Below are 11,720 nucleotides of genomic sequence, written 5' to 3'. Positions count from 1 at the left end.
AGCCAGCAAATTTTCTGACCATTGACAGGCACACATATAAACACGTGGGGTCCTTACAAACTACTGATTACTATTTTGAATTGCTGGAATGAAATGTGGGGAAAATGGACTACCCTGCTGCATCATTTTTCCACTTTGATTTTTGGGGTGCCTTTGTATTGAGCCCTCTGCAGCTTGTTAATTTTCTTTTCTATCAAATAATGCAGCAAACTTTCATTCCTAACACATTACCCAGTCCATATCATTATAGATATCCAGCTTTTTTAATGCAATGTATAAAACTGTTTCCCTGTAATGCTAATAAGGATTTTCAGTAATCTCCTGTTTACATTGGAAATAACACATGCAAGGATGGTGGTGCTTTTTGAAGACAAGTAGCACATATCGTTCAGTGCAGGGGTTTAATGATGGGCTTAAGTCCCATCAAAGACACAATTTCACTGTCTAATCCAATATAATAACTTCTCTTTACAGTCTGCAACAGACTCAAGTCCGAGGCAGATGATGTAGACATGTGATTCCAACACTAGAGGGAGTCAAAGGTTTAATTGTCGTTCAATATTTTAATTTCTCTGTAAATAAATTTTGGTCCATTAATTCTTTATGTCCGAGTGAAATTTAAGTTTGACAAACTGTGTGTGTGTTGGACTGATACAAAAAAATGAGACAAAGTATATTTATTATTTTAATCCAGCTGTTGGCATTTGCAGTAGTTGTATACAAACAATATAAAATCCCTTGTTTAAAATGAGCCAAAAAATAAGAGCACTTGTTGCCCAATTGACTTAATCTCGAGTTGCAAAGAATTTTTAAATGCTGTTTCTCAAAGCAGAAACAAAACATTTCAAAAGTTAAGGGAAGCACAACTCTTCATGACAAGACCTGGTACATTTTTCATCTTATTTGGACAACAAAGGGAAAAATAATTCAAGGTTTGCCTCAAGCTGGACTCTTTCCAGTTACAACTTTAGCATGTGCATTATAATAGAAAAATTATTAGAAAGTTTATGGACCAAAGACTTTTTTTTTTAAAGTTTTGTTTATAAAATGAGTATGAACCTTTGGTTTTGAGCTTACATATTTATGCTGTCTGGAAATTAATACAAAATCCATCACTCTGAGCAGATATGATGAAACAATAGTTAACCCAAAGAAAGAAACTGAACTGAATGCAAGACAAAGTGTTGGAGGAAGAAGAGTACCACAGGAAAAAGTACTGGAAGATCTGGACTGTATAGAATCCATTATTCTATGACAGAAAGGTTGAAGTTTACACATTTAATCTACATATACATTTATAAATGTAGGAGTAACAATATTAAACTTGATTGTGCATGAAAGGTTTAGAAATCTGAAAGGCAATCATGAAAGATAATCCTGCTTATACTAAGAATTTCTGCAGCATTTACACAACCAAATACATATTTACATAAAAAATGCTTTGTGATGACAGATATCAAAGCATGATGGCTTAAGTGTGCTGGGGTTACTCTCAGTGCTCTGATAACTATATCCTTACACTGCACTGATTAGTGCTTCTGGCTCTGATGTCATGTGTACATGCCCTGGTCCACCTCCTGTCATTTAAATATTATTCCCGTGGCAATCAGATTGCTGTTTATGAACACATCCAGTTCTCCCAGCACTGCAATCTGAGAACTGAATATTTTCTGCTAAAGATTGTTTTCATCTTATATGTGGTCAGTTAGCCTGAGGTGCATGTGTGAGACAGGAGCCCAGTCTGATGGGAAAGGAAGCATCTATGAGAGGAGGGATGGCAAAATGGCAAAGCACAGAGCTTCAAGAACAAAAAACAAACAAAAAACAAACAATGGGATGGGGGTGGGGGGGCTGAATTTATCCCTTTGCTAAGAAGAGATAAGATTAAAGAGAGCGTAATATAAGCTACAAATTCAACATGAAGTGTGGTGACTTATGTGTTTTATTGCAATCCCACTATCAAGTAAGACCGTTCTTTACGTGTGATAAATGTTAGTGTAATGCCATTCCCATTTTAAGGAAATCAAATGGTGATTTTTCTAGCCTAACATTTTAATCCAACTGAGCCTTCAATGCCCAAGGTCTCAAATACAAGATGGAAACATTTCTCCCTCAGTCCTCAAAATTTATAGTGTCTGTTGCATTGCATCTGTCACCACCTCTCCTGCCTGAAGCCTTTAAAAGCTTCTGCATCTGCAGTAAGGTGCCCTTTTTAAAGCCCCAAATGTCCAAATACAATATCCACCAAGGCCACTTTACTCCACCGATTTAGAAACTACTGCCATTCATTTGGTGAAGGTCCACCTGCATCATGCCAATACCACTGCTGGCTAATCGAGCCAAGCTCTCGGCAGATAAGGTTTCCATGGTGACGATGGTGTGCTGGTCATTTGCTGAAACTGCTCCGGTGCCGGCTTCTGTTCCTGCTGCAGGGGAAGCAGCGTCAGCTGAGACAGTGGTGGCGGCGTTGCTGCTGGTAACAGCTGGCGGTTTCTTGTTCATATGGGTCTTGATGTGCTTTGAGAGGTGGTCGCTGCGCATGAAGCGTTTGGGACATTCTGTGCACGCAAACTTTTTCTCACCTGAAGAAAGGTAAACAAAAAAAATGCATGTGATAAAATCAGACTTTTTGCTACACAGTCAATGATCCATTTGAGATATGGTAGAGCTGGGCGATATAAGATTTTTTCATATCACAATATGTTTTTTTCATTTCAGGCGATAACGATATATATCACGATATAAGCCAAATAACTATATTTGTAAGATTTAAATGTGCCGTTGCTCACAAGTAAAATGTGAAATAATTAGCAGCTTGTTGTAATTTAAATATTTATTTCCCATAATAAGTTCAACAGGGTAGATGTACTTAAGGAACATGAGACTTTTTCAGATAAATAAAGGCAAATATTGCAAACTACACAAAAGGCAGCCGCTAAAGCGTTTACGTTTCAAAATAGAACAAACAAAACAGACTAAATTGTCAATTCCACTTAGAAACAAAATTTTAATTCTAAAAATAAATCTTAGTTCGTTTTACAGAAGAACAGACAAAATTGACTAACTTTTGTCAATATCAAATAAACTGAGAACTAAAAGGAAATTCTCAACCTCTCCGTGTTGTATAGCTTAGCTTTTCAAACAGTTTTAACAGTGACTTTAGTCTGACAAAAGCCGAATGACTGAATTAGCGCTTTCAGTCAGAGATTGAGCATGCACCGGTTTATTGTATTTCCAGACTTGCTTTCGGCACAATTTACAGTGCGCGCGCTACTCTGTTTTTGTCAGACTTGAAATAGCGAAATACCTTCACATTCACGGAACTTCTGTGGCCTTTCCGTTCGACAAGCTCTCCGGCATTGGAACCATCATCTGTTTTTTTTCTTGGTAACCTTCGCTCACGCTCTCGGTTGATTTTTCTCTAGTCGGCAAACTCATTTCCTTCATTACCCGGGCTGCACGGCTGCAAAAACAAATACACATGTGCGCCTTGGCACTTGTGCTGTACGTAACAAGTCACGTGACGTGACGCTGCGGCTGTGATTGGTTCGGTTCTGCGCTACTTAATTTGGATTGGCTGTTCTTTTTTCTTTTTTTTTCTTTTTTTTTTTTTAAGAGGACAAGAGAGATGAGGCCTATCACAATAGTTTAATTTTTCTATCGAGAAAAAGTTATTTAGCAATACATATCGTTATCGTTCTATCGCCCAGCTCTAAGATATGGTAATAGTTGATCCATTGGAGTCAGTCTGTGTGAGCAACGATTTATACTTGCTAATAAAAAGAAGTCTAAACCAGAAACATCAACTTTTTCTACCTGTTACTATCTGTGTTCTGGGAATCTCTGTGCTCCTGTACTGATGCTGGTAAACACTGACCCATTCAATCAAGCAGGCTGGTGCTGGCGTACACTGTAAAATTACACCCCATTTAATGTGGCAAACATGCCTTTATCACACATCAGCTTATTCAGTTTTCACACAGTGAACTCTGGGACATTTTGGGGTATCGGTGTCTGAAGTTGTGCCTTCCAACTTGTAGCACATTTTGTGAGATAGGCCACCTTGAGGCACGACTGTTACACCTGCCGTATTCTAGCATCAATGTTGGATATCTGCACTCTCACGTGCATCTTCAGGTAACGTCTAGAATAGTTAAAGGCTGCACTGAATTCCTCTAATCTTCACTCTTTTTGCGTTAAAGAATAAAAGTGGACTTTCCCCACAGCAGACACATTTGGGAAAACAGGGTTGTTAATAATAAAACAATGTTGGCTCAGTTCAACTCAGTCATCCCTGCAAGCCATGACAAGTGACGCCGCACAATAACGGGGCCTGAAACTAAAATACACCAGCTAAACTTATAAAATAAAAACGAACTTATCACTTATACCTGTGTGTGTTCTCTTATGGCGCTGAAGCTCATCTGAACGGGTAAATCGTTTGCCGCAGTAAGCCCAGGTACAGACAAAGGGACGCTCTCCCGTGTGCCAGCGAAGGTGGGCTCTGAGGTGGGATGTCTTGCCGTAGATCTTCCCGCAGCCAGTGATGTGGCATATGTGCTGCTTCTTTTTAGTCGGATCACTGCTTGATGCAATAACCACAAATCATGAGCGTGATAGAAATTAAAAACAAGTGATATTCAAATGGTTTTCTGTTAAAAAGATTGTGAAAAAACAAGTTTGCTTCAACTTTTTTGTGTAGTTCAGTTTTATAACTAACAACAATGACCGACTATTGAAGTCATACTGAAAATTTAAGATTAGATCACATATTTATAAATAAATACATGTAAAAAGGAAAATAACATTTAGTCAGGAAGACTGCCATAACAGGGCTCTGTAACATACCGTCCTTCTCCATCCTTGCAGAAGGGGCAGGTACACGCTTCTCTACGGTTACGTCGCCCTTGAGGTGGTGGGCTTAGATCCTCTTCATCCATAGCTGTATTTTCATCCAAACTTTCTCCACCTGTCTGTAATGGCTGCTCTCCTGTAGCAATGGAAAAGAAAAATATTAAAGTCTGACATAACATACAAAATTTATCTAGTGTTTCATTAAACAGCTGCTGGTCATAAAGCTTAAACCAGTTACATTTTTACATGTTAGAGATCTAAAATACAGCTCTATAATTTCTGATCCAAAAACCATAGGGTTGAAGAGCTATGCTCTTTCTTCTCATAGCTCCTCATTGGCATAAAACCAAAACAAACAGTACTAATCCAATGTTAGTATAAAAAAGTTGTACTATCTAAAAATAAGCTACATTTTCAGTAACAATGACAGCTTTAGTCCTCTGGTGTTTATCCATTATGCTTAAGTAACTTTAATGACAGAGTAAGATGTAGAAAAATGAGCCATTCACTAAAACAAGTCTGAACAAAGCCTGCTGCAAATGTAACTGCTGGGAGGCATACGATTTCACAACACTGTTAACAGACTCAGCGATTCCTTACAAATGGGGGAATTTGATAACATCTAGCCCAACAAACATGCAGACATACTGGGAGGAGCTGCCAATGGCCAAACTTGGAAAAAAAAGGAAAAAAAAAAAAAGAAGAAGGGAGGGGTGCAGTTACACCCTTGCTATAACAGAGAAGTCGTGGCTGACCCACAATTGCATGTAATAAGACCAGCACATGGAGGTACGTAGGGTCACAGGGGAAACAAAGCTTTAACAGGAACACAAACATGTGAAGTGGCCTAACGAGGTCAGAAAAACACTGAACAAGCCAGACTGGTTCAACCAGTATCGTGCACTTCCTAGGTAAGAGGTGAAAGAATCAATCCAAAGATACAAGATAAAGAGGGAAAGAAAAACAGAAAGTAAATCTAATCTTACAGGGTAACCATTGTTTACTAAACCCAACTGCAAGTCACATACTTTACAATTACCATGTACACCAAGTTCTTTAACTACCAATTAAACTGGAAATTCTAAAGCTGGGCTTACACTGTGCGATTTTTGGCCCATTTTGAGCCGATTTTTCAGTCGTGTGACCGTTTTGTTCATCGGCCCGAGTTTGGCCTTCATCGTGCGTCGTTCATCGTGTAGTATACATGAGGTAACGAGAAGCGATTAACACCTCACGACCAGCTCCCGATCATCAATCGCTTGGTCGGGAGGATTTCAAACCGTTGTGAGGGTGTCACCGCAGCCGCTCACACTGCGCACGCGCAAACACATAAATGTCGGTGAAAAAGACGGAGTAGCACAGCAGTGCAGCGTGTGATCTGGACACAAGCAATGGAGGCACTTGTAGAACTTTGGAAAGCTCATCTGAGTCTTTTCGATGTGGCATCACAAAATTATCACAACCACAACAACCGTGAAAATAGTTGGATCTACACCACTGCTCAATCCCAGCTGCCTGATCAATGTTTTTCATTAGCAATTTAGCAAAGTTGATGGTGGTGGTGTGAGTCTGTGTGAGTGAAAGACAGAGAGGGAGAGCGAGCGACAGATTTTCTGTTATAACCTTCATTTTTATGGACGCACAGTGTGAGCACTCAGGCCACATCAGAGCATCGGGCCGTATAGTGTGAGACCCTGCATCGTGACCGATAAACTTCTAACCCCTCCGAGTCAATCGTGCAGTTTGAGCTGAAGCTGAATAACGCGACTTGGGAAAAAAAAAAAAAAAAAAAATATCGCACAGTGTATGCCCAGCTTAACTAAACACAAAAAGTTGTTTGTGTTTAGTTAGAATATAAAATTATTTCTGAAAACTAAATGGTCCAAAGAAAAAGAAAAACATCTAATACAAATCAAAGTCAGTAACAGATCAACAGGTCTTAAACACACCAACTGCTGATATAGTAACCTGTATGTTATAATAGATGAAAATATTATGCATGTATTTTAACGCTGAATATTAACAATTAATGAAAATCAGGCCACTGGCTGACCTGCTGTGCTGGCGATGGTGATGGGCAGCTGGTGCATCTGCAGCCCAGACCCCCCGAGGCTGTTAAGATTTATGGTCTGGATGCCTGGGATCTGCACGGTGTTGACAGGTACTCCTCCAGCTGCAGCTGTTCCCTGAGTCTGGCCGAGCTGGGGAAGGGACTGCACGGGTGCCAGCGTGATCTGCGCTCCCGTCGGATTCTGGATCTGAATGGTCTGCCAGGTCACCTGGCCGTTGGGGGCTACAGTGCGCAGCAGGATGGCCCCTGTGTTTGGCATGATTTGAAGATTTTGAAGCCCTTCCTGGCTAAGTGTTGGTGTAAACACTTGACCGCCTGTGGCTGCAACGGTACCGGCCTGGATGGTTTGGAGTTGCGCTCCACCTTGGATAACCTGCTGAGGCTGAATGAGGATTTGCTGTGGCTGCCCCCTGTCTCTGTTGTCTGGCTGTATTGGGACACCCAGAGAAGAGGCCATGTTTTGCTGAAAGGTCCCTGTCACAGCTCCATTGCTGTTCTGCTTTTGAGTAACTCCATAAGAAGAGGAGGTTTGTGTAGTGACAGTGGAAGCACTTGTCATGTAGCCGGCCTCGCTGTTGGAAGACACTGGCTGTTGTTGCTGCTGCTGCATGAGTTGGTTTCCCCCTGCTTCTCCTCCACCATTGGTATCCCCCCCTGCAGCACCAGCAGTGACGGGTAACAAAGTGATGTTTCCATTAAGAGACATGGGCATATTTGCCAGGAACTGGGGCTGGTTTTGTAACAAACCATTGCCTAAACTTATGTTTTGTATGGGTATGGCTCCCTGAATGAGACTGGGCATGGTTATGATGTTTCCTGCTGCACCGGCTCTGTTACTCGCAGCTATGATCTGTTGGCCATTGGGAGAAGACACTATCTGAAACTGTTGGCCTGGTCCTGCTGTGGCAGGCACAGCAGACTCCTGCTGAGCATGTGTAAAATGCAGCGTCTGGCCATCCACTGTCTGAAACTGTGGAATGACCTGGTACTGGATGTTGGGCATCACACCTGATATAGTGGTAAGGACCTGCTGACCCTGCATTGACGGCGCCTGAGCAACTACAAAGGGCTGTTGTTGCTGCTGCTGACTCTGAGAGCTTGCAGCGGGCGACAGCACCTGTCTGTTCTTGATGAGGTCTCCTCCTGACATCACTCCTGAGGAATCTGTGGTGACTGTGTTGGAGCCTGAGGATGCTTGAACACTGAGAGGGTTTACCTGCCAGCTATTGGCACTGGAGGTAAAAACAGCCTGGTTTAGGTCCAGTTGCTGCTGCTGATTCTGTTGGTGCTGGTCGGCAGGGGAATCGTTCTCTCCCGGGGTGTCAATGCGACTGCATGTGGCTGCCAACAAGGCGAGTGGTGATGGCTGCTGTGAGTCCTGGAAAAAGAATAAATGAAGGAGCTTTTAGAAAGTAGAAATATATGAAATGCAATGTAGAGTTACAAAAAAGTAACAGCTGTCAAAATATCAGGATGTTCAAGTAAAGCTGGATACTTGCATGTGATTGAAAGAATTCACCTATATAATAAAGTTTAGGTGAAGAAGAGAGTGCAGGCAGGGTGGAGCAGGTGGAGGTGAGTGTCTGGGGTGGTTTGTGACAGAAGGATGGCAGCAAGAGTGAAGATGGTGCCACTAACTCAAAGGCAGAAGATGGAACTGGACGTGGCAGAGCTGCATACACCCTGGAAGTCAATCGATTGTCACTGCTTTAAAGTGGACGGCTGGTCGCTTGTGGACATTCCATGCTACTGTTGCCTAGGTAACTCTCTAACGTATTTACCATCAGGTCATGTGCCAATCAGCCGTATTCTTCACTTTCACTTGTAGTCTTGTCCGTTGGTTACCTCAGGTCCCACCCACTTCCTATCGCTTGCGGTTATTTCGCTCATAGTCACCTGAACCCGTGGAATATCATCCACTTTCTGTGGTTTCTAGTCATCCGGTCACTGCGAATCACTTCCAGTGTGCACACAGCTTTCAAGTTTCGTTGGGCGTGACCAGTAGGGATGGGTTTAGAAATAATATTGGGGGAAAGCCATGTGAAGTGAGAGAGAACGTTAGAGAGACGAGGCTGAGGTGGCGGACAAGCACAGAGGACGGAAAATTTATATATTGGACAAAGGATGTTGAAAACTGAGCTGCCAGGCAGGAGGAAAAGAGGAAGACCACAGAGAAGATTTCATGGATTTAGTGAAGGAGGACATACAGAGGGTTGGTAGAGGATGACGATGTTAAAGATGGGCTGAGATGGTGGTAGATAATTCCCTGTGGCATCCCCTAAACAAGAGGAAGTGTAGCCTGGTTTGGAAAGCCCAGTAACACATTAAAATGTAAATATTGTCCCACTTTGAAAATGACAAATTACAGGGTGAATTTTTAGAGTTTATTTTTTTTCCTTCCTTGCACATAATTCAAAGCATTTACAATACAAGTTTAAATGGTTTAAAATGTCTCTTTAAAAATATTATTTTCCAAATTAATTTTCTGATTTAAAAATGCTAGTGATGTGGTAGATTAATATAAAAAGAAGAAGAGGGATTTCTTTTCTGAATGTCAGAAATACACACTCTACTAACAAGAACTTTATTAATAATATTAAACCCACTTTCTTGCTCTTTCCAGGGGAGTGGGCATCAAAGAGAGATAGGTGAGGGGGTGTGGGCAGGGGGGTATGGGAGGGACCACATTTTTGTGGAGTTGCGGCGGGCTTGGCTTCCCCTCCCCCCAAACCCACCCATCTCCCTCCCACACTTTTAGTTTGCCCTATAAACTGACTCACTCCGCTAGCCACCCCCTCCAAGGCCAGCCAAATGGGCCGAGCGAAATACACACGAAGTGCCGGGGTTTAACGGGAACACCCCGTGTGGGCGACTTTTACCTGCCCATTCCCCACCCCGGTAACATGTGCTCTGGGGAGAAAATCAACAACCCTCACAGACCCCGACACAAACGAGCCATAGAAGCGATCAAACAGATGGGAAGTGCACATGAGTTCAGTCTGGCAGTATCTCCAGTGGATGTGTCCCGTAACCTACTTGTGAATTTGCGTTTCGCTTTTGACTGAAGCCTCCACCGCTCTCCACAGCGGCCATTTCACCCTGCTGCTGATCTGCGGAAGAAGAGTTTTTGTAAGAGTACATCTCCTTAAAACACTTCACAAGAAAAAAATACATCACACATCGAAACTTACTACTGGGTGTAATAAAAAGGACGGAACACACGGAACAGCACAGGCCACGAACACAATAAAAAGGGTGTTTTTCGGAGCCGCTGTGAGGCGATTCAGACAAGAAGTGCAAGAAAATCTAAGTGCTCACAGGGCCAGCTACATGCTAAGCTAACGTGAACTCACAAGTGGTGTAAAGTATGAGCTGAAGTGAACGAAATGTTTTCAGCCACCGCTGTAAGTACAACTAGCCAGCGAGCTCACATCAGTTGCACAGAGTTAAGTGATACTGTCTGCTTACCTATTAATTTAAGTCCAAAAGTAAAGTTACTTGTGACCAGTTGGTTAATTGTTGTTAGCCGTGTATTAAAAATTAGCGGGTTTGTAACCTTAGTTGGTCACTTTTAAAAAAAAAAAAACAACAACTCGGCATTTAGTTATCGGCACACGCCACATTTACGACACGGAACACATTGAAAACAACGTACTGCCACTCTACTCCTTACTGTTCAGTTATCGGTTCGTCCACAACATGCCAGTGAGTTTTAAAAAGTTCACTTACTGCTCATAATTTGAAGACGGGAGGAGTTTCGCTGCTCTTTTTTCTGCTTGACAACTTTTCACAACTTCACACTAACTTGACGCCCCTTCTTTGAAGGAGAACGGTGGGTGCGTTAGATTTAGGAACCCGGCAGCCTGCCCACGTCGGGGAGAACACGCGGTATAGGTTTTTAACAGGCTTATCAGAGGAAGTAATGACAAGGAAGTTATTAAATGAAAGTAGCTCCCCTATACAGCTCAAGTCCAATTCCAGTTACGTTTAATTCAAACTTCTAGAACCTAATTATTATTCCTTTTAGTTCTTAGTACAATGTTCTTCGGTAGAAGGTATTTATCTAATATCAAAAATACAAGAATACGAGTGGAAAAATCTCCCAGTCGAAATAGGTATCCATATATTCAACAATGGGCGTTTTGTTATATTAAAAATTAAACTCACCCCCTGTTCACTGCACTATCGCACTGTTCCCATGAATAAAAGAAGCGCACCCTTCTAAGAGCTTCTTTTGAGCAATCGCTTCTTTTCTCCAATGGAGAAGGGCGTTTCTGCCAACGAGTATCAGTCGGCCAACGTAATTGGACTAGAGGCAAAAGACTGGGCGGAACCAAGCACGGTAGGTTGTATCCCTGAGTATGATTGACGTTTGGTTATCTTTTTCCGCTTAAAAGACGCCATGAGTAAACAGTTCTCGGAATATGGGCGATCGCCTTTATTCTGTCAGACATTTGAGCCTGTATTGTCCATCTGAGACATTAAGGCTCGTGTCTTGGTTTGAAAACGGAGGTGGGGAAGGAGGAAGGCCGCATGGGTATTTAAGTCTTGCCTCCGTGGCCACTGGCCACTCCCTGGTGGCGCCCGGTGGGTCGGGAAACGGCAAGGAGGCGGGAGGAGTTGGCCAGGGTGGCGGTGAAGATTCCCCCATCACACGCACACACTGGCTATGAACCGCGCGGGGAGGAGAAAATGGCTCGCCTGTGGGAGGGCTTGTATTATTAGGATTCGTGAGGGGGCTGTCAATACGGCAGCACATGTGCCCGTGTAAACAGGAGAGAGAGGGTGGAGCCCA

At 42.6% G+C, this 11,720-nt stretch overlaps 1 protein-coding gene across 4 annotated transcripts; it reads right to left on the bottom strand.

Moving 5' to 3' along the window:
• Positions 1-672: 672 nt before the first annotated feature.
• Positions 673-10,740, bottom strand: sp1 (sp1 transcription factor). Of its 4 annotated transcripts, none has more exons than XM_031740469.2 (6): positions 10,655-10,740; positions 9,962-10,035; positions 6,908-8,303; positions 4,849-4,990; positions 4,392-4,582; positions 673-2,582 (listed from the first exon to the last, which is right to left on the bottom strand). In XM_031740469.2, the coding sequence occupies exons 1-6, from the start codon at positions 10,659-10,661 to the stop codon at positions 2,269-2,271; spliced, it is 2,124 nt and encodes a 707-aa protein (XP_031596329.1). In that variant the 5' UTR covers positions 10,662-10,740; the 3' UTR covers positions 673-2,268. The 4 variants fall into 4 exon arrangements, with proteins under 4 accessions (XP_031596329.1, XP_039468208.1, XP_039468209.1 ...); XM_039612274.1 differs by having other exon boundaries at positions 10,599-10,657; XM_039612275.1 differs by lacking the exon at positions 10,655-10,740 and adding an exon at positions 10,394-10,577.
• Between the last annotated feature and the right edge of the window lie 980 nt (positions 10,741-11,720).

The sequence above is a fragment of the Oreochromis aureus genome, linkage group 5 (assembly GCF_013358895.1).
Source record: "Oreochromis aureus strain Israel breed Guangdong linkage group 5, ZZ_aureus, whole genome shotgun sequence".
Classification (NCBI taxonomy): domain Eukaryota; kingdom Metazoa; phylum Chordata; class Actinopteri; order Cichliformes; family Cichlidae; genus Oreochromis; species Oreochromis aureus.
Note: the sequence above shows the minus strand (reverse complement) of the source record. Positions and strands in the feature narration are given on the sequence as shown.

Excerpts from the sequence above, each read along its gene's own strand:
- sp1 (XM_031740469.2), bottom strand. Across the intron at positions 8,304-9,961 it reads AGCGAAACGCAAATTCACAA|GACTCACAGCAGCCATCACC; the intron begins GTAGGTTACGGG and ends TTCTTTTTCCAG. Across the intron at positions 2,583-4,391 it reads CCATAAGAGAACACACACAG|GTGAGAAAAAGTTTGCGTGC; the intron begins GTATAAGTGATA and ends ACCTTTCTTCAG.